Source organism: Lissotriton vulgaris, chromosome 2_1 (assembly GCF_964263255.1).
Source record: "Lissotriton vulgaris chromosome 2_1, aLisVul1.2, whole genome shotgun sequence".
Taxonomy (NCBI): domain Eukaryota; kingdom Metazoa; phylum Chordata; class Amphibia; order Caudata; family Salamandridae; genus Lissotriton; species Lissotriton vulgaris.
In genome coordinates, this window is record NC_141687.1 from 369,868,744 (window position 1) to 369,896,058 (window position 27,315).

Here is a 27,315-nt window from a genome sequence, read left to right on the forward strand (position 1 = left end):
ATTATTTTTTTTTTTACAGAAGGGGGTCTCACAGACACCTATGGTTCAAATCTGCTTCCCTAATACCACTTAAATTCTGTAAATATTTATCACAGAAGAGGACTCCTCCTTAAATGCATTCTACTGACAATCTCAGGTTCTCAGGAAGGTATCTAGTGCACGCCTGATAGCCTTATCATGGAGAACCACAATATCCCTAACAAGAGCTATTCAATAACATGACTCTTCCCAAACAACATCAGTTCGGCATACAGACTTTGTCAATGTAATCACAGTCAATAATGTAGTTCCGTAGTTTGAGGGTCCGTGGTTCATAGGTTCCGAACCCGTTCAATAAAGGTCGCTGGAAATAGACGATTTTGGTGTCAGCGGACCGCAAATCACGAGTGCGGTGTGTATGAGTGTTTTCGCATTAATCGATCAATGAGAACACTACGTATTCAGGGATTTCGTTTGAACCCTCGGGTTCCATTTTGTGGACGGCAGCCATTTTGTGTGGTTGCCCTCACATAGGCCGATGACTGCGGCCGAGCGAGTCCTTGGGACACGTACACCGTAGCTGACTTCTGAGTGACCTGGCCGAACTGACTCCCTTGCCCGAGGCTGACCTCGCTGAGCCAGTTCCTTGTTAAGCAGCTGGTCAGATAAAGATCAAAGAGCAGGACATTGCCGAATTTACAGTACACTGCACCCACCCTCCTATCTTGCTTCCAATCTGTTTCTGTTCCTTCCTTTACGACATAATCACTGATTTGGGTTAAGGTTTTATGATGGGTTTGTCCGGCCTGATCGAACAGGAAAGTTGGAATTTGCTTGGTCATTTCTGGTGGGCTGGACAACGGAAAATGGGATTGTCGTCATGCGCTACTTTTGAAATGTCACATCGTCATTGGTCAGTTTGTGTGTAACCGATGCTACTTTGGAATGTGATTTTTGGCATAAAAGACCATGCTCCGCTCATTAAAATTGTGCAGTCTCTAGCGAACCACCCGTGTTGTGCTTCGTAGATATCTGTTCCTGGTTGCAGCCAATAAACTTTGGTCTTTGACGTCATCGAGAAGTGTCCCGTGTCTCTGTTTGCCGAGGCAGGGGAATCCGAAGACTTCGAGCATTTTCCCTAGCGCTGCTGGGTTCTAAAACTCGGTTCTTCAGTTGGCGCTCAACATGGGGCGACTTCAGCGGTACCGGTCCAAGCCCGAAGATCGCGGAGAGCTTCGTTTGGAAATTCTGGAGGAAGGCCTGCCACTTCATCGACCCCTGTATGTCGTCGTGGTTCGAAAGTTTTTGCTGCGAGGTTCCCCGCCTTCCGACGGCTACGAAGGACTGCTGCCCTGACTGTCGCCCTGTCTTGGAGCCATAGACGATTTGTAGAGCGAGACGATAGACGGGTCTTCTGGTGACGCCATCGACTTTTCAGTCAAGTATGAGTGGAGCGTCTCCCAGTCCTTAGTTTGTTTTGTATCCCTTCGAGGATTGCTTTGATTTGGTACCGGCAGGCCCCAAAGCCAAGGGACTCGTGTATTCACGAGGCTATCATTTTGAGATTTCCCTTGAAGTTTGAAGCTAGACTAGTGAGCGAAGATGCCTGGTCTTAGCAGACTTGGAAAGATATTTGGTTGTGGTTGTTCTAGGGATTCCCAGTTGGAGGATTCGTGTCCGGTTCCTCCGATTGGAACTCCAACATATGAGCTTTATGTGAAGCATTTAGTGGGCCCCATTGGTTATAATGACATCTTGTTAAAATATACAAAGAAAGACGGTGTCCTACAGTGGCCCCGTTACGGTAGCTTTGAAACAGAGATTTTAGACAATCTCAAAGTTAAACTGTTCAAGAAGAAAGCACGGCCGGCAATGTTTGACTCTTTCCGCATATGGCGCAAAGAAGCCAAATAGAAAGAAATTAAATTAGCGAAGAAGAATAAACGAGAACGAGGTTTGTCAATGGTGCAAGCTGCTATAGCCTTTAGGGATAATGAGGAAGAGCAAGAGAGCAAACAGATGCTTAGGGTTAGGAAGTTAGCGGTAGATAAGTGCTACCCAGCTTTGCCACCTAAAGAGCAGGAAGAGAAGAAAGATCTTGCGAAAGATCCTTTAATGTCGCATCTATTGAGTTCGCCACCCCCTTATGCACAGAAGGCTACGGCACCACCACCACCAGTTGTAATGGTGCAACCTTCGGTTGTTTTGCCACCTGTGATTCCTCCACAGCCAGCTCCTCTTCTGTTGGCTACTATTCCTTTAGCGCAGCCTCCTCAGGGGCCGCCAACTTTACCTCCCCCTTCATCTGCTACTCCTACGCCTATCTATAATACTCCTTCTGTTCCGACTTTGAATTCTTCTAACATTGTTCCGTCTTCTCTTATTCTGACACCTTCTCCTTCTACTAGACAGAGAATGACTGCTGCAGTTTCTAGTTTCTTTTCTCCTTTGTTAGGATCATTGGGTACGTCTCCTGTTGTTGAGCGAAGACAATCACGTAGTCAGTTGCCTGATGCTAATGAGCTTACAGTTTTGGATCACATGGCGCGTAAATGGGTTACGTGTGCTACACAGTATGATCTTGAGGGTATCATGGATGTTTTACATCAATGGGAAGCACCAAAGCAGCGGTACGTCTTTGAGATGATATGTGTGTTCCTTCATGAACAATGGGTTGACGAAGTAGATAAAGCTCCTTCTGAGTTGTACCGAATACGCTCCGAATTTGCGAAAGGGACCGTTGTGGGTCCTCATGATGTTCAGAAAGCAGTTGCGACTTTATTGTCATTTCGTAGTGACACTCCTTCTGAGCGACTGTTTGAGCCTGATTCGTCAGTTAGGAGAGCAGCGCGTCAGTATCCGATGCGTGAGATTCCTCCAGTTTGGAGACCTGCTGATGCAAATGCTGTTCCACCTGTTGATGCACACTTTCAGCGTGTTTGGGTACATGTTCCTTGGAAGTGTGCTGAAGTCTTAGCGCTTAAGCAGACTTTGCCTGATCCGCGGAAAAATCCAACGGGATATTATAAAGAGCTGACTCAGACTGTTGGTTCGTGTATTATAAATTTGGCAGATATGTTGTTTGGGAATGTTGTTCCACAACCTATTTGGGTTAAGATTCGTCACACAGACCATGCACATGAATTAGGTGACACATTGGCACACCTTAGAGATGCCGATAATAGACAAGTAGGTGGCGCTAAGCCTGAGGATTTGATTACTGAACTTCCTGATAGGATTATTACTTATATGAAGACTTTAATGCCTGAAGTTTGTGTCAATTGGGACAAGTTGTCTGCGTGCAAGCAGAAGAAAGATGAAACGGTGTCCGACTTTTTCACGCGGTTTGAAGAGACCTTTGTAGACCACAGTGGTCAGGACATGGCTACTGAGGGTGGCCAGAGATTGTTTGTTGACAAATTCGTACATAATTTGCTTCCCGAGTTGTGTAGTAAGTTGAAAGATTCTGAGAGTGCTTGGGCTGTTTCCACGTCAGCACAGATTTTAGCTACAGCCCAGTACTATGAAAATAGGCATAAGGATGACGTGGAGAAAGCGGATAAGAAGACTAAGGAATTGAAGACTAAAGTTCTTCTACAACAAGCTTATCTACCCCGTACTAATAATCAACGCGATTATCAGCAGAATCAGCAATATTCGAGAAACTCGCTAAAGAACGAGTCTTCTCAACAACATTTTCCGTATGGGCCTAATCAGTGTGCGTATTGCAAAGAAGAGGGCCATTTTAAGAATAGTTGTCCGGTTTTGTTACAGCGCACAAATGGTGCTTCTGGTGTGAAAGGTCGAGGTGCTCAACAAGCGCCTAGAGATAGAGGTCGTGGACAGAATGGTCGTTCTTTGCCTCCACAGAACTCAATGAATAGTTTTGATCAGCAGAATGGTTCATCTGGTAGGACAGCTCAGTATTATATGGACGATTACTACGTCGAAGGTGAGGAAGTGGATGGTAATGATTGCTAGGACAGCCATAGACAAAGAGAGGGAGTTGTTTCAGTTCCAGTAGATCAGAGTGGGCCCTATGTTGAAGTGATTGCATCAGGTGTGTCAGAGCCTTTTGTGTTGCATACTGGTGCTGCGAAGAGTTCTATCATGCACTTCTAAATCCCTGGCGCACCTTTGTCTAGCATTGAGAATGTTTCTGTAGGTTTTTCTGGCGCCCCGGTTACAAATCCGATTTCTACTCCGTTGCCTCTTTCTATTGGACCTCGTAGATTTGAAGCACCCCTCATTTTGACTACAGGTTGTGGTGAGAACTTGTTGGGTTTGGATTTGTTGAAGAGATTGTATGCGACGTTGTATTGTTCTCCGTCAGGAGTACATCTTACGTTGGGTGAGAGAGTGATCTCTCGGATGTATATATCTAAAGATGGACTTCCACCTGAATTATCTTCTTTACCCGATTCATTGTGGGCTACTGGTCTGAATGATGTAGGCCTCTTGGAGATTCCGCCATATGTTGTGACACTGAAGGCGAATGCTAAGTTACCACGTATTCCACAGTACCATATCTCGAGTGATGGTGAGCGAGCACTTTTGGCGATCATTTACGATCTGATCAAAAAGGGTGTGATTGAGGAAACGAGAGGTAATGTGTGCAATAGTCCGGTTTTGCCTGTTCTGAAGAGAACTGATTCTTCACAGCCTCCTGTATATAGGTTTGTGATCGATCTTCGCGAGGTGAACAAGATCGTTGTTCCGCAATTTACTGTTGTACCTGATATCACCGCTTTGTTGACTTTGATCCCGGCTACAGCCACATGGTTTTCGGTGATTGACTTGAAGAATGCTTTCTTCAGCATCCCGATTGCCGTGGAGAGTAGAGATATCTTTGGATTCTCTTTAGGAGGACGAAGTTTCCGCTTTAAGCGCGCTCCTCAAGGCTATTGCGAGAGTCCATCGATCTATAGCTAAGCTTTGAAAACGCAACTTGATCTGTTGGTTTTACCAGATGGTGCTGTCCTTATTCAATTTGTTGACGATTTGCCAGTCGCTGCTGACAATGAAGAGATTTGTAGAGAAGCTACCTTGTCGTTGTTATGCCACTTGTCTGATTTTCATCACAAAGTTTCTCTCTCCAAATTGCAATATTGTCGACAAGAAGTAACCTACTTAGGTCACCTCTTATCGAAGGAGGGAAGGAAACTGACCCCAGAAAGAATTCAAGCTATTGCGAAAATGAGTGTGCCTACAACACAGAGAGAAGTACGTGCATTCTTGGGTATTACGTCGTACTGTAGACAGTGGATCCCTAAGTTTTCTTTGTTAGCAAAACCTTTGATAGCTCTTACTGTTAAGGATACTCCAAATCCTATTCCTTGGACTGACGAATGTCAGAAGAGCTTTTCAGAATTACGCAATGCGTTGTGTTCGGCTCCTGTGTTGGGTACTCCCGACTACAGTAAGCCTTTCACTTTGTATGTCCATGAGAGAGAGGGATGTGCATTGTCAGTTTTGACTCAACAGTTTGGCGATAAGCAACGTCCATGTGCTTATTTTTCGTCGACCTTAGATCCGGTAGCAAGAGCGTTGCCGAGTTGTCTGAGAGCAACAGCAGCAGTGGCTGTTTCGATTCGACAGTCTGCTGGTTTGGTTATGGACAATACATTGATTGTGATGGTTCCACATGCAGTGGATACCTTGTTGAATCGTACCAAGACACAGCATTTAACTAGTGCTCGGTTGTCGGGTTACGAATTGACCTTGTTAGCGAGTCATGTGCACATTAAACGATGCAACACGTTGAATCCAGCCACGTTGTTGCCAATTTCAGCTGAGACAGATAATGTTGAAGAACAGCATGATTGTTTCCTTAGAACAGAGGAAGAAACGAAAGGGAGGATAGACCTTAGGGATACTCCTCTTCCAGAGTGTGATGGTACTTTGTGGGTTGATGGTTTGTGCTTTAAGCTTCCGAACTGTGATACGACTGCGGCATATGCTGTTACAACTTTTCATACGATTGTTGAAGCTGCACATATCCCACACAATTCAGCGCAAGCAGCAGAGTTGATTGCATTAACGAGAGCATGTGTGTTGGCGAAAGGAAAGCGAGTGAATGTGTACACTGACAGTCAGTATGCGTTTGGTGTGGCTCATAGTTTTGGACGTTTGTGGCGAGAACGTGGGTTCCTGAGTTCGCATGGGACGAAGATCCAACATGGACAGTTGGTGAATGAACTCCTTGAATCACTTACTTTGCCATTGCAAGTAGCGATTGTGAAATGCAGTGCGCATAAGAAAGTTACGGATGATGTTGGTTGCGGAAATGCGTTTGCGGATGAAGTTGCAAAAGAAACTGCGAGAAATGTGATGAGCCGAATGTATGTTGCAGGTCCGGCGAGATGGGTTCCAGAGAAAAGTATGTGTGAAGATACGATTGAGAGTGTGAAATCCATCCAAGCTGAAGCTACAGAGAAAGAGTTGAATGAATGGAGAGAAAGTAAGGGTAAATTGGATTCGAATGATTGTTGGACTGATTTGTCTGAGCATCAAAGATGGTTGTTGCCTGACGCGTATGTGCTTCCAGTTGTTACGATGGCTCATGTGATGGCACATATTAGCGTGAAAGGGATTTGCATGTTGTTGGCTCAGGTTTGGCAGAATGTGGGAATCCCCAAATGTGCAGAGAACTTGGTCAAGAACTGTATGGTGTGTTTTATGTACAATCCTGGTTAGGGAACTCCAACACCAGCTGGTCATTTTGCTCCTCCTACGTATCCATTCAAGGCTTAGCAGCTAGATTTCATCCACATGGAGAGGTGCAACAACCTGAAATATGTTTTGGTGGTTGTTTGCTCCTTTTATAGGTGGGTGGAAGCTTATCCTTTGAAGGACAATACTGCCTTGTCTACAGCGAAAGCCCTTATTAAAGAGTTCTTCCCTAGGTTTGGATTGCCGAGAATTATCTGGAGTGACAATGGGAGTGAATTTGTGGGTCAAGTGATGAAGAAAGTATGTGAGGGATTAGGAATTAGGCAGAAGTTCCACGCTGCAAATCACCCCCAATCAGCTGGTTTAGTCGAGTGCTATAATGGCCCTCTGAAATTAAAATTGGCCAAAATTCAAGCGAGCTATGGTATGCAATGGCCAGATGCTTTGCCCTTAGCACTTTTGTCCACAAGAATGACTGTGCATTCACAAATGGGTTTGAGTCCATATGAGGTCGTGTTTCGTCGACCGGCGAATATTTGGGGCGTGCCAAGACCGACGAAGTTCAGTGATCTCGAATACCCTGTGTTACTTGACTACTTGTACGAACTGACGGCTAAACAGCGTGTCTTACACCAACAGGTTCACGATAGCCTACCGCAGGTTTCTGAAGATCCAGGCCACGCCATTGAACCCGGCACTTGGATTTTCGTGAAGAATTTTCAGCGGAGCAAGAACGAGCAGCCCCGCTGGACAGGACTGCACCTGATCCTCCTGTCTACACGTTCTGCAGTTCGAGTGCAAGGCAAGAAAAACTGGATCAACGGCGTACATTGCAAACGGGCTCCGTTGCCCTTACCGTACGACCGGTGGGTCCAGAAAGGACTTCCAGACTCTGAAACTGAAACTGTGCCACGATTTTTGCCATTCAGCGATGCCCGTTTGATTGGAACGAAAACTGAGAAAGAAAGTGACGATCTTCTGCAAGAAGCTGTGCCTCCTTTGAATCGATTAAACACTACCGAACCTGAACTTTTGTTTAGAGAACAGACATTGCCGGGGAAAGATCGTTATAATTTGCGACCAAGAGTCATGGACAAATAAATAAAAAGTTTTTATGATTTTTCTGTTTACAGGTTAACTCTCCTCTGAGGAACTACTTATTTTTGTTTTTCGAACCGCCATCCGGGTTCAGCTGTAAGGTCGCGGTAGACAAGTCTTTGGAGTGCAAGCCCGAGACAATAGGTCAACGGTTCTGGTTGGCCTAAGGGAGTTGCCCTGGGTTGACAGAGGCATTCCTTAGCATAGAACACCCTACCACCGCGAGCAGCATATTTAGTGAGGATGGATTTCTTCGAGTTGGAGAGACCTGTAGAGACAATGAGTTTTAAGAATAAGATACACAAACTGATAACACGAAAAAGATTTTTAATATTGTGCTTACTTATGCTACTGAGTTTAATGATTTTTTTAATTGGTTATGTGACATTCTCTTTTAAAGTGATGTTTATTCTCACTGTGCAACCTACACCTCCACCCACTATTTCTTCACATTCTTTTCACCCTCTGCCCGAACATGAAGTAGTTAGAAGACTGGAATTTGCCAATAATTCCTTTATTCAACTTTTGCACCAACACCAGTTAGTTATGAACACAACGAATTGTTGGATTTGTGGTCTAATGCCCCATACGACCGGTAAAGGTATTCCGTACTTGGTTTTGCCTTTCAGCCTTAATGGTTCTATTTGGGCATATAGATTGATGTTCATCTATGCCCATAGTGTCTATCCCCTACGTTCACCGAAAGACAATCCGAAGAATAGTGCCTTAGCTAGAGGCATAGTCGATATGGTTAAAGGGACGAATGCAGTTGAGACTATTCCGAAAGTTGAGAAACAACCATATACTGGATATGGAGTTAGTCTGAGTTTTAACCAGCGAGCGAAAAGTTCTCCACCGATTTGGATAGTGACCCATCAGGGTCGCTATTGTCTGCAGGTTAATGGCAAGAATCCGAGAGCTCAGCTAGAGAAGAGTGTCTGCACTGACACCTATGTCTTCACGTCTCAGACTTCCCCAGCATTTCTAGCCGCTAAGGGTACTTATTTTGTTTGCTACGACAAAGCGTATACATGGTTGCCCCCTGACTTTTCAGCACATGTTTTGTTTCTTTCCTGTTGCCTTCCACTTTTACAGCTGCGGCAGATTACCATAAGACGAGAGTTGCCAGAGGTGTCTTCAGTCAGGAAAATACCGCAGGGCAAGAGTTGGGAGATTTCTTTAAGGGTTTTCTGCCGTTCTGGGGACCAATGGCTAACAGCAGAAACATTCGCCAGTTGACGAGAGTGGTTGAGTCCACCATAGTCGAAACTGCCGGTGGCCTTAATAACTTGACTGCTGAGCTCCAGTCGGATAGACTTATGACACTTCAGAATAGAGTTGCTCTTGACGTCATACTTGTAGACCGAGGTGGAGTATGCAAACGGATTCAATCGAGCTGCTGTGTTTTCATTCCAGACAACGCTCCATCAGTCTTCCAGGCCATTTCCAAGTTACATAAGATCTCAGATTTTGTCCATATAGACAAAGGAGATTGGTCATTGATGGGATGGTTTTGGGGATTGATATCCACGTGGGGATGGAAAATTCTGATGGTCATTGGGATGGTCTTAGTTATCCTTTTCCTGTTCTGTCTCTGTGTACAGTGTGCTCCTGCTATTTGTGGCCTTTGTGCTACTTCGTGTGCAAGGAGACCTGTCCAGAGGGAGGTACTAAGTACTAGGATGAAGCTATAGCAACATATCGATGATCTGATGAAGATAGACCTAGATTCAGACTGACATGGGTTTGGGTTTATTGCCTATGTAAGGGCAAAAGGAGCGTCTGTAGTTCCGTAGTTTGAGGGTCCGTGGGTCATAGGTTCCGAACCCGTTCAATAAAGGTCATCGGAAAAAGACGATTTTGGTGTCAGCGGACCGCAATTCACGAGTGTGGTATGTACGAGTGTTTTCGCATTAATCGATCAATGAGAACACTACGTATTCAGGGATTTCGTTTGAACTCTCGGGTACCATTTTGTGGACGGCAGCCATTTTGTGTGGTTGCCCTCACATAGGCCGATGACTGCGGCCGAGCGAGTCCTTAGGACACGTACACCTTAGCTGACTTCTGAGTGACCTGGCCGAACTGACTCCCTTGCCCGAGGCTGACCTCGCTGAGCCAGTTCCTTGTTAAGCAGCTGGTCAGATAAAGATCAAAGAGCAGGACATTGCCGAATTTACAGTACACTGCACCCACCCTTCTATCTTGCTTCCAATCTGTTTCTGCTCCTTCCTTTACAACATAATCACTGATTTGGGTTTGTCCGGCCTGATCGAACAGGAAAGTTGGAATTTCTGGTGGGCTGGACAACGGAAAATGGGATTGTCGTCATGCGCTACTTTTGAAATGTCACATCGTCATTGGTCAGTTTGTGTGTAACCGATGCTACTTTGGAATGTGATTTTTGGCATAAAAGACCATGCTCCGCTCATTAAAATTGTGCAGTCTCTAGCGAACCACCCGTGTTGTGCTTCGTAGATCTCTGTTCCTGGTTGCAGCCAATAAACTTTGGTCTTTGACGTCATCAAGAAGTGTCCTGTGTCTCTGTAGGCAGGGGAATCCGAAGACTTCGAGCGTTTTCCCTGGCACTGCTGGGTTCTAAAACCCGGTTCGTTATGTTATGTTATGTTAAATTTAGCTTATAAAGCGCACGTACGCCCGTAGGCTTCATGGCTCTGTAGGAAGTTTTCAGAGCATAACACAACAACAGAAGGACCGCTTAGAACGTCTAAGGATAGGCTTCTCTAAAAAGCCAGGTCTTAAAGGCTAGTCTAAAGGCTAGAATATCCTCGTGTGACCTTAAAGAAGCTGGCAAGGAGTTCCAAAGGGATGCAGCAAGAAAATGAAAGGAGCTGCCGCCCTGACGTTGTTTCCTAACAACCGGCACTGTGAGCAAGTTTTTGTGACCAGAACGGAGGTTGCGGGAGGGGGTGTATCTGGCAAGCAGGTTGATGATGAATTTGGGGCCTTTGCTTTGTAATGCCCTAAAGATAATGCAGCCGGTTTTAAAAGCCACCCTCTGGGCTACCGGCAGCCAATGCAGGTCTGCCAGGCCTGGCCTGATGGACTGCCATTTAGGAAGCCCACAGATCAGCCTGGCCGCCTGATTTTGAACCAGCTGCAGCCTCTTGAGCTGCCCGGCTGGAAGGCCCAAATATAAACTATTTGAGTAGTCCAGCCTAGACAGCACAAGGGCGATGGTCACCTGTATCAGGGCAGAATGGGTTAGGAAATGGGCAATCTTTCTAATCTTGCGCAGCTGAAAGAAGCATGCGGAAACAACTGACCCTACCTGACTTTTCAAGGAGAGGTCTTCACTGAAGGTGACTCCAAGGCTCTTAACCGTGCGGGATTTGGAGGGGGGATTTCCCATCTCCGGAGGCCAGAATTGAGGTCCCCAGCTGAGTTCGCTCTTCCCAGGCAAGATCAGTTCAGTCTTGCCTGGGTTAAGTTTTAGGTGGTTAAGGCCCATCCATCTCTGGATATGACCCATGACCTCCCTAAACTCAGTGACAGCATCCGGCGACCCCAGGGGGAAAACCAATTGCAGATCATCTGCGTAATTAAAGATCCGCACTTTGAATTTCCTCAAGGAGTACAAAAGGGGACGCAGGTATAAATTAAATAAAAGGGGAGACAGGGATGAGCCTTGAGGGACACCGCAATCGTTCTTGATTCTAGGGGCTGTGAAGGTGCCCAGTCTCACTGCTTGAGTCCGGTCGGACAAGAATGATTCCACCCAGCTCAGGGCAGTACCTCTGAGGCCTGCCTGCTCGACACGGCCGACCAAAATAGTGTGGTCGACTGTGTCGAATGCAGCAGACAGGTCAAGAAGCACCAGTGCCTGGTGGACATCCCTGTCCGCGTTGCACCGAAGTGTATTCTGGACTGCCAGGGTTACCGTCTCGGTCGAATGGCCTGGACGGAACCCAGCTTGATTTGGCTCCAGAAATCCAGTGGTTTCCACAAAGTTGGAAAGGCAATTGGAGACGTGAGCCTCCAATATCTTGGATAGGAACGGCAACAGGGATATAGGACGATAGTTTGATGAGTCCTGAGGGTCCATACCTGGTTTCTTAATTAGAGGGATTAGCAAAGCGTGTTTAAAGCCAGTGGGTACCCTGCCCTGGGTCAGTGATTTATTTAGTAGGGGTAGAATACCCTGAGGGATAGTCCGACCGATTTCCGAGAAGATGTGGGGGGGGCAGATGTCGTTAGGGGATCCGGACTTTACCCTCGTCAAAAGTGAGGAAAAGGTTTTATCATCAATGGCCGGGAAGGTGTCTAATACAGAGGGATTGTAAAAAACGTCATCCAGAGGAAGTGACGTTGGGGAATTAGCAATGCTCGATTTGATAGTGACAATTTTTTCTCTGAAAAAATTATTCAGGGAATCACATAGCTTCTGCGTAGGAGCTATTGAAGGGGCTGTCCTATCGTTATCACAGAGTTCATTAACTATATTAAAAATATCTTTGGACTTGTTGGATGACGATAAAATTTTTGTGGAGAAGTAATTAAGTTTGTGTTGTTTTAAAATTTTTTGATAACTTTTCCTAGTGTCGCAGAAGGTTTCCCTATCCTGTGAAGAGTAGGTGGCTCTCCACTGTCTTTCTTTCTGACGTACCCCTAATTTAAGTGCTCTAAGTTCTTGAGTGAACCATTTGTGGGCATCATTGCCCCTGATGTTAGGTAAGTATACAGAGGGGGCGAACAGATCTGCTGCGTGGAGAAGCCAGGAGGACAGTGCCCTCTCATCAACCTCCAGATCTTCGTCTAATGGGGGAAGGGTGTTGTTCAGCGTGTCCATGAACCCAGAGCGGTCCATGGATTTCCATTTGCGGAACTCTTTACCCATGGGAGGTTTGGCCTTGTGCTGCCCTTGAATTTCTAGTGGGAACTGGATAAGATAATGATCTGACCAAATGCAAGGGCTTATAATAGGAGAGAATGGTGGTACGTTGTATGTCCAGATTTGGTCCAAGCTGTGACCCTTCTGGTGAGTGGGAGAGTGAATGTGTTGGACCAGGTTTAGATCTGTAAGCAGATCCCTCAGTTCTCCAGCTTGGATGTCAGTGTCTGTTCTATCGAACCAATAATTTAAGTCCCCCACTAGAACAGTTTTAGAGTGCTTTATTACATGGGAGGCCAGTTGTTCTGCCAAAAGTACTGGATAATTGGCCATGTATTGGGGAGGGCGGTATAACAGAATTACAGTAAGAGCCCCACTCTCTGAGTCTAGTGTAATTACCAAATTCTCTGTGTTGGGGAGGGTGAGAGAAGGTAATTCCCGGAAGTGAAAGGATTTTGAAATGATTGCTGCTACCCCACCTCCAGCCTTCCCTTGAGCACGGTTGGCAGTCAGAATGTAGTAGTCTGAGGGAAGTGATGCCAGAATGTCCGGCAGGGAATGAGGGTTGGTCCACGTTTCGGTCAACAATAGGAGATCTGGTTTTTCTTCCGTCAGGAAAAGGAAGATGTTGACCTGGTTCTTTATCAGGGACCTTGTGTTGAGGTAGTAGCATCTCATGTTATGTAATAATAGAGGAGCCGATCTAGGTTCATTCGGGAATGGTGGAGTAGGCTGAGTATCATCAGCCAGCAGGGGAAGGCGGGAGAGCCCCAATGTTTGTATACGTGTGCAAGTATGCGACGGGAGTGAAGGGAGGGCTATTCCTGAGGAGGAGCAAGGTTGTAGTGATAGTAAATCATAAGAGGAATAACTCACAAAATGGCCAGGGGGAGTGGGCCCGGGTCCCGGTCGGCCGCGGACGGGCGCAGACGGGCTTAACTCAGGCGCAACTCCGGCGCGCCTTCGTCGCGCCCGCTGCGCTCGTCCGCTGCGCTGACACATATGGACCGTTTAAGTAGGGGCGGGACTCGGGGGTGTGGCGGTGATGTCACTGGCCTCGCCTCCCACCTCACCCGAGCAACCCGGCCCAAGATGGCGGCCCCTGCTGCTGCGAGCCCGCTGAAGCGGTCAACGCTCAGCCGAGCACCGGTGCACTCAGGAGGAGTGATCAGGTAGGTGTTCTGGAGTCCGAGGGAGAGACTGGGGTCACAGGATAGTTTCCAAAGTTAAAAGCGCTCCTCTGCGCTTAATGCGGCGATGTGTAAAAGAATTAAAATACTGCTCCAGCAATGTCTTTCCGCGTTGTGTAAACTGCAGCTAACTTCCTTAGCCACAGGCGGAGACCCCCTGCCACAGGGTCGTCAGCCTGCAAATGCCAAGGGTAGGTTCCAGTCCGCCCTCCTAAGTAGGGGCGGGACTCGGGGGTGTGGCGGTGATGTCACTGGCCTCGCCTCCCACCTCACCCGAGCAACCCGGCCCAAGATGGCGGCCCCTGCCGCTGCGAGCCCGCTGAGGCGGTCAACGCTCAGCCGAGCACCGGTGCACTCAGGAGGAGTGATCAGGTAGGTGTTCTGGAGTCCGAGGGAGAGACTGGGGTCACAGGATAGTTTCCAAAGTTAAAAGCGCTCCTCTGCGCTTAATGCGGCGATGTGTAAAAGAATTAAAATACTGCTCCAGCAATGTCTTTCCGCGTTGTGTAAACTGCAGCTAACTTCCTTAGCCACAGGCGGAGACACCCTGCCACAGGGTCGTCAGCCTGCAAATGCCAGGGGTAGGTTCCAGTCCGCCCTCCTAAGTAGGGGCGGGACTCGGGGGTGTGGCGGTGATGTCACTGGCCTCGCCTCCCACCTCACCCGAGCAACCCGGCCCAAGATGGCGGCCCCTGCCGCTGCGAGCCCGCTGAAGCGGTCAACGCTCAGCCGAGCACCGGTGCACTCAGGAGGAGTGATCAGGTAGGTGTTCTGGAGTCCGAGGGAGAGACTGGGGTCACAGGATAGTTTCCAAAGTTAAAAGCGCTCCTCTGCGCTTAATGCGGCGATGTGTAAAAGAATTAAAATACTGCTCCAGCAATGTCTTTCCGCGTTGTGTAACGTCGTCAAAAAGAAAGATCAATTGCCTTTGACAATACATTCAGTATTGTTTCAAATCACCTACATACATTAACGCAAATGAAAAATTAAGCTAGGGTTTCTTCCTAAAGAGACGTAAAACAATTGTCAGAAAACATGATGCATCAGAACATTAACCAAAGCTAGCTCTCCTAAGGGACAAACAAAGAATATGGCCTGACCTGAGAAAATGTATGTCACTATTAACACCGGGCTCTCACCTCATGCTAAGTAAAACTCCAGCCAGACTCAATTGTTCCTTAAGGGAGCCACACGTCCTCTCTTACTCCAGCACTGGGTATCTAGCAGGGCCGGACTGGGAACCACAACCGGCCCTGGAAAAGTGCTCGACTGGCCCCCCACTCTCCACCGGGGTGGGGGGGGGGAGGGTTGGAGGTGCCGCCGAGCTCTTTGCGGGGACGGTTCTCGGCCGATTTTGGTACAGGGCTGATTTTGCAGCTATGCTGCAAAAACGGCCCTGTAACAAAAACGGGGCTCAAAATCGGCCCGTGCGGCGCACCGGGGGATTGCCCGGTGCCTGCTATGGCCAGTCCTAGGATGCCTAGTAACTCTCAATACCACGTAACCTATGCGAGGGTGAGTCACACCAGGGCCTTTACAAATGTTAGACTCTGGCAGGCACCCGTTACTAGGCACCTTTGATCACTTCCTGGTGGGGGCCTCCTGCTTCCAGCACCACCTTTCAGGAAAGTGGTGACCCCAATAATTGGTTGGTCTTAGTTCTTTGTCCTTCCTGCACAGCTGTGATCTCGAAAACAGACACAGCTTCTTCAGCAGGATTAGGATCCAAGGGCCATATTATCAAGAAAGGGCGATACATTATCGCCGCTTTTATCTGCAGGAAACTGCCACTAAAGTGGCGATAATGGGCTTGATAATATGCCCTTGTGAATTCCCATAGAAGTCCAGGTTCTGGTGTTAACTTGGGCTTCTATGGGAATTCACAAGGGCATATTATCAAGCCCATTATCGCCGCTTTAGCTGCAGTTTCCTGCCGATAAAAGCGGCAATGATGTAATGCCCTTTCTTGATAATATGCCCCCTCGTCTCTAGAATAACCCCCTAGTCACCAGGCAGCAGGGCTGGTGAATATACAAGGCAGGTGTATCCTCTGAGAGATGCAATCCTTTCTCCAGCAGGAAGTTCCTCCTTTTCTATGCTGTATACAGCTCTCCTTACACAAGTCTTGTCCAGTTTGTCTCCCCAGGAAAAAAACAGGAATAAAAGATCTTTGCTCTAGAGCTCTAGTAATTCCCATTCACCCCATCAGATAGACTCTGTCCCCTGAGAATACCTGGACACTGACATGGGTTTCTACCCAGTATTGATCCCACTCTTAGAGACAATATGAGGATTCCACAGAGAGGTCTCTGCAGCTGGTTTTAGGAAGTCCCTTATGTTTTGTTGTTTTGTTTATTAGCCCCAAGCTGCTCAGGCTAAAATCTTTGAGCCTCATTTACAATATTTTGACTCAATGCAGCTCAGCAAGCCTTACTGTTGTGCATCAAAATAAAAGGGCAGGAATGTGCTGTACCTACAAAATACTTGTGTTCCTGTCCTGTCCTGCACCGGTGCACAAACAGCAGCTGTGCACCAGCGCAGACACCCTTGCATCGTTTTGCAAAGGTGCCTGTGCTGAGGGGATGATAGAAAGAGGAAAAACGAGGAGAAATAAAAGTATTTCTCCTCGTTGCACCTCATTTCGCGTCTCCTGTGGAGGCGTAGAATTCTGATGCCTTTCCATGTATACAAAATGTTGTAAATGTCGGAATGTATCAAGTTCTATGGATGTTGTGTGGGGACACCCACTACAACATCCATAGAATGCCCCTTTTACGCAGAGTTATGCATGAAAGGGAAACATATTTACAAGGCCATGAAGAGCGCTACTGATGCGTCAATAAAAGTGACACACCAGCAACACAATGGGCTTGTAATTAAGCAACTTTGTCTCTCAAACTTGAGCAGAAAGAGGGTTTGAGAGAAACCCAAAACAGAGGCACAAAAGAGAGAGACGCCTTCCTAGTACAACACAACACGTTCTTCACTAATACCTCTGGAGGAATAATAAAGCACTTCAAATTGGTGTCTGTCTCCCTCTTTCCTTACACAGAAGCCTGGTCACTTCTTAGGAAGTCAGGAATGTTGAACAATCCACCTGCCTGGCTGACAGGCTCTCCCCATCCTCCATTTTGTCAACCATGCACACACAGGGGACCCAAAGAGGAGTGTCTTCTGCTTTCCATTCAGTAAGCACTACAGATACAGTCCATGCTTACCATGGTCCATGCATGCAACATGAACAGTGTACATTAAGCATGGGCGAATTTTGCGAATCTGGCGTTCCCGAATTTTGCGAATTTGCGAACTCACAATCCGCAAAATCCGCGAATTCTTGCGAATTTGCAGATTTTTTTTTGTGTTCGCAAGGATTTCTGCCAGTTCGCAAGGATTTCTGCCAGTTCGCGAGGGTTTTGTACCAGTTCGCAATTGCGAACTTACATGTCGGCTCGCAACGGTCACGATTATGTTGTTTCTACGTCTGGTTCATCATCACAGGTTCCCAGCACCCTCTGTTTCACCCCTGCCACCCTCTGTTTCACCCATGCCACCCTCTGGTACATCAATGCCACCCTCTGGTTCATCATCACTGTAGATTATGGGGGGAAAAAGCAAGCACACCTGCCTGCTTCAACTGACATGAATTAATTTGGGGTTGATTTATTAATGTGTCACTGTTTTAAAATTCCAGTCTGGCACCTGCTTCCTTATCTGTAATTTGCTTTCTGTTGCAGTGCAATTTTTTTTTCCAGGACCTTTGTGGCCTACTTGTAGTTATTCTATGAGCCTGCTGTGAGGGTCAGCGCAGGGTCATACAATTGTTGCAACTAGCAACTGAACTCTGGAGGGGCCCTTGTCAGGAAGCACTACAGGGAATGGTAACTAATGATGAGTTTGAACTTTTGAACCTGCTGAATGCTTTTTTTGTGTTCGCAAGGAATTCTGCCAGTTCGCAAGGATTTCTGCCAGTTCGCGAGGGTTTTGTACCAGTTCGCAATTGCGAACTTACATGTCGGCTCACAACGGTCACGATTATGTTGTTTCTACGTCTGGTTCATCATCACAGGTTCCCAGCACCCTCTGTTTCACCCCTGCCACCCTCTGTTTCACCCATGCCACTCTCTGGTACATCAATGCCACCCTCTGGTTCATCATCACTGTAGATTATGGGGGGAAAAAGCAAGCACACCTACCTGCTTCAACTGACATGAATTAATTTGGGGTTGATTTATTAATGTGTCACTGTTTTAAAACTCCAGTCTGGCACCTGCTTCCTTATCTGTAATTTGCTTTCTGTTGCAGTGCAATTTTTTTTTCCAGGACCTTTGTGGCCTACTTGTAGCTATTCTATGAGCCTGCTGTGAGGGTCAGAGCAGGGTCATACAATTGTTGCAACTAGCAACTAAACTCTGGAGGGGCCCTTGTCAGGAAGCACTACAGGGAATGGTTACTAATGATGAGTTTGAACTTTTGAACCTGCTGAATGCTTTTTTTGTGTTCGCAAGGATTTCTGCCAGTTCGCAAGGATTTCTGCCAGTTCGCGAGGGTTTTGTACCAGCTCGCAATTGCGAACTTACACCGCACGCCGCAAAATTGTATCACCAATAAAAAAAATTTGCTGCGTGCAAATTTGCGGATTTTCGGTAAATTCGCGAGCGTTCGCAGATTGCGAATTTACCGAAAATCCGCAAAATCCGCGAGCGTAACGGATTTTTCGCCCATGCTTAGTGTACATGTACTCCCCATTCATGTTTCTTACAACCCATTCAGAGCCCTTTACTAGAACTGTGTACAGGCAGCTATCCTTTCATTAACAATCGCACTACAGGTTGCAACTCATAATCCTATTTAAACCAAGTTTATAGATTGCAAAACTCCAATAGGGAGGCTTGCCAGAAAACAGAGGTTCAAATGCATGAAAAGCTGGGAGTTTTCACAGGTTACAAAATATTTTCTTAACACAGCTGTATACCTGCTTTCGAGCCCATGATACTTTCTCAGCAAAACAGCACCTCTACACCAGCCAATACCTTCACATCACTGCCTTAGAAACCATCACGTGTGCCTGATATATTCATTCAAATAGCAAAAATTTACTATTTCAACTACAGTCTGTGCGGACTGTAGGGAAGGTGTTGGATTTTAAATTTAACACCTTCTCGCCCCTCCGCCAGTCTTTGTAACGACTAGCGGGGTAATGGTATGCATTGTCACAACACAGTCGTTGTTTCGACCGTGTTGTAACAACATGTGGGTTTACAGATGCGCAGTGACGGCTGTTTACCTACCTCAACATCAGCCTGATACCTCCTCTAATCAGCACCTTCATCAACTCCTATGTGGCACTGAACCCGCTTGAAGATTCCCATTACATCACTTATGAAACCTTACATCTGGGTCACACCTTTTATGGGTTAAGTAATTGCTGAGCCTAGATTGGCCGGCTCATTGACAATTGACAGCAATGACTTCATATTCAATTGTGTTTCTCAAGTGCTAAGCAATAGCTCAATACAAATTCTATGGCAGGACCGGAGGCTTCAGATTATGCCTTCTTCCTTCGCTTTATTTCCACAGCAGCGAAAAAACAACAATACAAAACTACATTTCCCATGAACCATTGGGAAAGAAAAGAAAGTCTTAACATGAGTCCGTCAACTATATCCGCACTCCTGCCATCTCCCATAATGCATCAGCACTGGTTCCCATTCCTCTTTCTTCGCTGCTCAGCAGCAAGATAAGTTGTTTTCTTCTTTCTCCTGGGGTTTTTGGGTTTCTGAAACGCTTTGTCTGTGGCGATAGTGGCGCTAGTCATATCCTTTGTATTTCAGATTCCCTTAGTGGTCGCGGGCCGCGTGGTGCGTGCCTAACGCGATTTTGGCCCCAGTCTCGAGTGCGGTGCGGTCCTTCCGCCGCTAGGGGGCAGTGTTTCCTCTCTGTGGTTCGCGCAAGTGGGTGCCCTGAAAGCGGGGAATTTCAAGCGCGCTGCCCACAGAGTGCTTTGCTGCCCCTTTTTGCCACCTGGTGCGACATCCTAAGGGGTAGGTTTATCCCATTTTGTCACGAGTGAACGCCCTGGTGGGTCTGTATATCAGTGAGTGAACACCCTGAGGGGTCATAATTCAGGCACCTTCCCTGTGGTGCTGTGGGACACTGTCCCGGGTGGCTGCCCCGTAACTAGGTGGGCTGGAGTGTCCCCAGGGTTTTGCATATATATTGTGCGCCTCAGTGCCACCCATATTGGTCTGGGCTCCCTCCCAGCTTAAATTTAAGCCTGTTCGGGCATATTTATTTACTGCGGCCAGGCGCTCTGGTGTCCCTGCTGAGCCTAATTTAACTCACTATGCAGGAGGAGCGTGGCTAGTACAACGAGGGGGATCCTCTTAATTACATCCCCTGGGATGACGATTTTTATCAGGCAGTGGATGATTCCATTTATAGGGCGGTAGATCAGGCCATGGCTCCCCTTGAGCAGCGCCTCACGGCGAAGATTGAGGAGGCTTTTACTAAACTAGCGACCCTTGTTCCTCAGGCCCCTCTCCCTACCCCCCTTCCTCGTCACCCCCTGCCAAGAAGCCCTGTACAGATGGGGTGGATGCTGAGGCATTTGCGCGTTTAAAACATGCGTTTTCGGCGCCAGAGCCATCCCAGCCGCCTCAGTTGCCCCCAGTCGAGGCTTGTCCCCCTTCTCCCAGAACTGTCTCTCCTGACCATGGGGACGATGGGGGTTCCCCAGATACGGATGAAGAAGCATGTTCCTCTAGGTCTTGGCTTCCAACTCCATCCCAGGCCCCTGCTGGGGTTTCCGATATGTTGGACCCGGATGAAATTATCCACCATCGGTCTTCGAACTGGATTCCCGGGAACAAGGTGGCCCATTATGTCACGAGTCGCCTGCATAAGCCCGTTGATAAAGACGCACGCAGCCGCCTGAGGGCAGAATATCCGCGCCCCTCCTTGAAGGCAAAGTGGCATTGACTCCGGACATTGATCCGAAGATGACAACATTTTTGGCGAAGTTTATCAGAGACCCGAAGAAGGGCATAGATCGATCGTGGCACAGCTGCCAGGATAAGCTGCTAGATGCTGTTGGGCCGATGACCAAAATATCGGACATGGCTGACGAGGCCAAGGTGTCTGTAGATCTCATATCTCCGGAGGTTCTCTCTAACTGGGCGCAGAGGGCAATTGTGTTCTTAGGAAACGCCAACTGCACGTTATCCACAGAGAGAAGGAGGTCGCTGCTTAATAAAATGTATCCCAAGTTGGGGGACCTCGCCTCTTCAGAGGCTGGCGCAGTGGCGCAAGGGGGCCTGTTCGGGGACCCCTTCGTGAAGGAGCTGGGCAAGTTTGTGGCAATATTTACTTCCCTTGACAGGGCGCAGTCTAACATCAAGAAGGTTTTTACCCCTCGGGATTTGGAGAGGGCCGGACGTGGCAGGGGCCGCTCGTTCGGCCGTGGGGGTAGCTCAGACCGCAGGCAAGGCTCCGGACGTGGGCAATTCCAGGATACTGCCCGCTTAAACAACTTTTACCCCACGAGAGGACAGAGGTTCCGTGGCCCTGGAGGCCAGAGAGGCCAGCAGCAAGGTGCTGGAAGAGGTGAGTGTGCTACCCTCAGGGAGTTTGCGGGTAGGGGGGCTCTTGGCGCAGTTTTTCCCAGCTTGGGTTTCCCTCACAAGCGATGCTTGGGTGCTGCAGATGGTCCAGGGCTTCCAGCTGGAGTTTCATAGCCGTCCTTGTCAGCCTCATCGCCCCCGTCCAATTTCTTTTTCGCATTGAGATGCAGACTTGGTGCGCGAAGAGGTTTTCGCCCTCCTCCAAAAAGGGGCAATTTGCTGCGCTTGCGAACATCCGCGAGGTTTCCTCAGCAATCTCTTCTTGGTCGACAAGGTCGGTGGCGGCCGTCAGCCGGTCATCTGTTTAAAAGAATTCAACGAGTTGTTGGTATACCGCCATTTCAAAATGGAAGGTATACACCTCCTTCGGGACGTGTTGCATCCGTCAGATTGGATGGTAAGACTCAACCTGAAGGACGCTTACCTTACGGTTCCTATTTTTCCCCACCATCGCAGCTTCCTACAGTTCAGATGGGACGAGCAGGTTTACGAATTCACCACACTCCCTTTCGGTCTATCCTCCACTCCGTGGTGCTTCACGAAGGTCCTTCGGCCAGTGGTGGAGTTTCTGCGGGCGTGGGGTGCCAGGATGATCATTTACCTGGACGACATGCTGTTTCTGGATCAATGTCCCAAGCGGCTTTTGTCTCAGTTGCAGACCGCGATCAACCTCCTCCAGGGGTTGGGGTTCGTCATCAACGAGGGGAAGTCCCTCCTCATCCTGGTCCAGTGTGCAACCTTTTTGGGGTTCAATATAGACTCCGTAGTCTCCACTCTAAGTCTTCCGGCCAGGAAAATGGCGAACATCAGGCACGAGTTGCGCCAGACTCGGGCAAAACCCCAAATTTCGCTCCGACAAATGGCGCGCTTCGTCGGCCTCCTCTCATCATCAATTCAGGCCATTTTTCCAGGGCCCTTGCATTACCGGGCCATGCAGCGCCTGAAGGCTTACTATCTCAGGCAGGGCCTCACGTATTCACGACTGATTCCGCTATCGGAGGAGGTGCGGGACGAGATGAGGTGGTGGCTTACACACATGGAGGCCTGGAATGGGCGAGCGATTTTCGGTTCGGCACCAGATGTGGTAATCGAATCGGATGCTAGCCGTTCCGGATGGGGGGCCAGGTGCGGAGAGTTTTCCCCCTGTGGAGCGTGGTCTGCTCAAGAGCAGTTGTTGCACATCAACTGCTTGGAGTTGTCTTTTGCCGTGCAGTGCTGGACAAAGGACCGGCTGCAGTCGTGTGTCCTCCTCAGGATGGACAATGTCTCGGCTGTCAGGTACATCAACCACCTGGGGGGCACCAGGTCCAGGATGCTGGCGAACCTAGCCAGGAATTTTTGGCATTTCTGTCTTGACCACCAGGTTTCGGTTACAGCGCAATACCTGCCGGGTCAGGAGAACAAGGTGGCCGACTGGCACTCCCGGCACCTCCAGGATTCCAGTGTCTGGAAGCTAGATACGCAGGTGTTCTCCTTCCTGTCAGAGTCTTGGGGTCCCTTTTCCGTGGACCTGTTTGCGTCACGCCTGGACCATCAACTTCAGAGGTTCTTCAGCTGGTGCCTGGATCCTCTGGCGGAAGCAACAGATGCTTTCCTTCAGGACTGGTCGAGCAGGGCTATGCGCTTCCCGCGTTCTCCATGATCACACGAGTGTCGAGGCTGTCGAAGCGTCAGTTAGCAGAGGTAGTCCTGATCACATCATGGTGGAGAACTCAAGTCTGGTTTCCAGTTCTTCTGGAACTTTCCTGGGATTTTCCAATCCTACTGCCCCACTCTCCTCACATTCTGCTCAATCCCGACCGGGTTCCCCATCGGTTGATCCAGGAAGGATCTCTGAGGCTGAAGGCCTGGAGGATCTCCGGTGTCGCTGGTCGCTCCCAGGCCTTTCAGGAAAGGCTGAGGACCTACTCTCCAAGGCATGGGCGTATAGCATGACTAGGAGATATAGATCAGCCTGGCATCGATGGCGTCGTGGGTGTGTGTGATGGACTGTCGATCCCGTGGGGGCAGATGTAGTCCACATCCTTAATTTTCTTGCAAGTTTGGCGGAGGATGGATTGGCATATAGGTCCATTACTACCTCCCGCTCAGAGATCTCGGCAGGTCATGTTAGGGTCCAGGGATCCCCAGTAGGGGAGCATCCTTTGGTGTGCCGTCTCCTGAGAGGGATTCGCCTCTCGCTCCCTCCGGAGCCACATTACTCAGTCCTTTGGGATGTGAACAGGGTGTTGAAACTTTTTCTTTCTTGGCAACCGAACAGGTTCCGTTCTTGAAAAGAGGTAACGGCCAAGTTGGCTATGTTGTTCTGCCTGGTGTCTTGCAGGCGAGTTTCTGATGTGCGAGCTTTGGATATCTCGGCCAGGGTGTTCTGACCGGATGGTGTATCCTTTACAGTGAGTAGACGAACAAAATCGCACACAAGGGCTATTTCTTATCCGGCTTTTCCAGATTCCCCTAAGTTATGTGCAGTGCAATGCCTCCGTGCTTATGAAGAGATGACTGATGACTCCCGCCCTCCGGGTGAAAGACAGCTGCTCATTGCGTTACACAGGCCGTACAAAGCAGTTTCTTCACCGGCCATCGCCAGATGGGTGCGTTGGGTTATGCAGGAGGCAGGATTCAATACCAAGCAGTTTGGTGCCCATTCAGCCAGAGGGGCGATGGCCTCAAAAGTGTTTGCCCTAGGGACACTTCTGGAGGATCTGATGCGAGCGGTCCTCAGATTCCACTTTTAAAAGGTTCTATTTCAAGCCAGTGTTAGAAGTGGCGAGGGTAGTTCTCGACAATCTTTGAACTAGCATAATCCGAAGCCTCCGGTCCTGCCATAGAATGAAAATTTGCCTAGCCTTCGTGCTGGTAAGTTTCAATTCGATTAAGGACTCGGAGGCGAGGATTATCCCTCCTAATGACTTCGAAGAAGTGGACCCTCCCCATATGGTTGTAAGTAATCCATTTTCTGAACTGTTTCAGCTTGTTTTGCCGTTGATGCATTTGTGAGATCACTGACATAATATCGATTACACTAATATAGACAGACACAAATATCGAAGTTAAAATATTGAATACAAAAATATCCAATTCCTATCTACATACAGGTAAGTACAAAAATATCAAATCAAAAATATAGTTTAAAAAAATATAGTTAGCCTAAATATCGAACTTTTTTAAATGTCTTAAAAGTAATTTAAAATTAATGAAATAATAACTATAATTAACTAAAACATACTTAAAAATACGTAAATAATGTTATAATTATTAAATAATTAATTTAAGTTAAAAAAACATACAATTTAATTTTTAACACATATATATATATATATATATATTTTAACATAATATTAATTAATAATATACAATATTTGTACTATTGGATAGCGTAGGGTTAAAAATGACTATTCCCACTCCAGTGAGTGCAACAGTAGGGAAAGCGTTGGATAGCGTAGGTGTAAAAATTACTATTCCCACTCCAGAGAGTGCAACAGTAGGGAAAGCGTTGGATAACGGGAGGGTAAAAATTACTATTCTCACTCCAAAGAGTGCAACAGTAGGGAAAGTGTTGGATAGCGTAGGGGTAGAAATTACTATTCCCAAACCAGAGGTTGCAACAGTAGGGAAAGCGTTGGATAGCATAGGAGTAAAAATTACTATTCCCACTGGAGAGAGTGCAACAGTAGGGGAAGCGTTGGATAGTGTAGGGGTAAAAATTACTATTCCCACTCTAGTGAGTTTAACAGTAGGGAAAGTAAAGATTTTATATATTAATACCAATAAATTAAATATCAATACCAATAAAAAATTAATTAAAATAAATTACAAATTTAAAATTATGTAATAATTAATCAATTAAAAATACAAATAAATATTAGTTATTCAAATTAATTTCATATTAATACAAATTAATTATCAATTAACAATTAATTAACAATAAATCAATAGCAAGAAATAAATAAAAATGATTTCTTTAATTACAATTTAATTACCTCCCACCCTATTCCCAAATAAGCACACAATCCACTACCAAAACATTAACATAATTATCAATTAATCAATTTAAAAAAAATAATTACCAATTAAAAATTGATTACCAATTAAAAATTAATTAATTACAGTGTAATAATTATTTAACAATTAATTCAAAATGAATACCAATAAATAAATTAACATATTTAATTAATTGCAATTAAATTACTTCCCACCCTATTCCCCTATGAACCCACAACCCGCTATGGAAAATAACATCATTAAATTAACATAATTATCAATTAATCAATTAATAAGAAATAATTACCAATTAAAAATTAGTTAATTACCAATTAAAAATTAATTAGCAATTAATTCAAAATGAATACCAACTAATACATTAACATATTTAATTAGTTACAATTAAATTACTTCCCACCCTATTCCCCTATAAACCCACAACCCGCTACAGAATTAAATTACGCACAAATTGAATAACATAACATAAAAAAACACTTTAAAAAATTCGATATTATAAAAAATGTCTTAATAACTATATCATATACTTCGATATTTTATCTTTCTATATTTTAAAAATCGATATTACATTACTTACCTTCAAAACTATATTTTTCACCACTATATTCTGTCCATTCGATTTTTTGTCAATTCTATATTTTTACTTCGATATTTGTGCAATTCTATATTTTTTACTCAATATTATGTCTGTATACCGCATTTGTGAAAGCATTCTTTGATGTATTGGAATTGGTGCTCGGGGGTTCAGTCATTTCTTTTGCAGGAAATGACAGTCCCAAACAGGATGCATGAAAACTGTTCAACGTGTGCTTCGCGCGAAGAAAGAGAAAGAGGAACCAGCGCTGATGCATTATGGGAGCTGGCAGGAGTGCGGACATAGTTAAAGGACTCATGTTAAGACTCTCTTTTCTTTCCCAAGTGTTCATGGGAAATGTAGTTTTGTATTGTTGTTTTTTCGCTGCTGTGGAAAATAAAGCGAAGGAAGAAGGCATAATCCAAGCCTCCGAGTCCTTAATAGAATTGAAACTTACCAGCACGAAGGCTAGGCAAATTTTCCTTCCCATTACTCCCCATTACAAATGGAGCCGTGCCCTACCATGGAGTTTGGCTGTAGTCACAGTATTCACTGAGCAGAGTGTGACATGCTGTTTTGTATGGTCATTATCAGACACTCATTCATTTGCCGGAACAAGGTGATCTAAAGGAATATGGTCACTTACAGGCATGCAGTGTCCAGAAGTGTCTGGAGAAGAGATGCGCAAGGACTGACTGTTTCCAGAGAGGCTGCGGCTACTGACTGTTGGAGAGGAGGAGAGAACCCTACAAGAGAACAAGAGAAATAACAAACCATTAAGCGACTATGAGTCCCCATCAGAAGAGTCATCACAGGAAAGAGTCATTCATGCTACTCTGTATGACATAGTGGAATATGATAAAAATGTTGCCGCCCTCATGCACACTGGCACAGACACACAAGGCACAGGGTATCCTTTTTTTGGTTAAAGCAGCATTCTGGTGCCCCCGACGGCGGTGCCCTACGCCACTGTCATATCTTGTTTCACCCAACAATCAATACTGTTCTCAATTGAGCATGTGTGTTTGTAGTTTGTAGTATCTTGTTATATTGTTTACAGTATTGTAAGAATGTAAGATTATACTTTGCATATAAAATGTCAAATGTTGAATGGATTCTGCTGAACCAGGATGGGTGAACAAGGACTTGTGGTGGCCGGAGTGAACTTATCCTACTTAAATAAATCTCCGCTTGTTCTTACGAAACAGATTTCCTACTTCATTTCAGTGTTCTATACTTGAGGGACATTTGAGAGAACCCTAAAGGAACTGTACTGTGTCCACACATGATTCATAATGGTAATCCTCAGGTTCACAGCCCATACGTATACCT

General features: G+C 46.5%; 1 protein-coding gene across 1 annotated transcript in view; it reads right to left on the minus strand.

Moving 5' to 3' along the window:
* KIF12 (kinesin family member 12) overlaps positions 1-27,315 on the minus strand; it is a 496,125-nt gene that overhangs the window by 95,674 nt on the left and 373,136 nt on the right. The window contains exon 19 of the mRNA XM_086955175.1: positions 26,630-26,729. Coding sequence (XP_086811301.1) covers positions 26,630-26,729 — 100 coding nt within the window. The remainder of the gene's footprint in view (positions 1-26,629; positions 26,730-27,315) is intronic.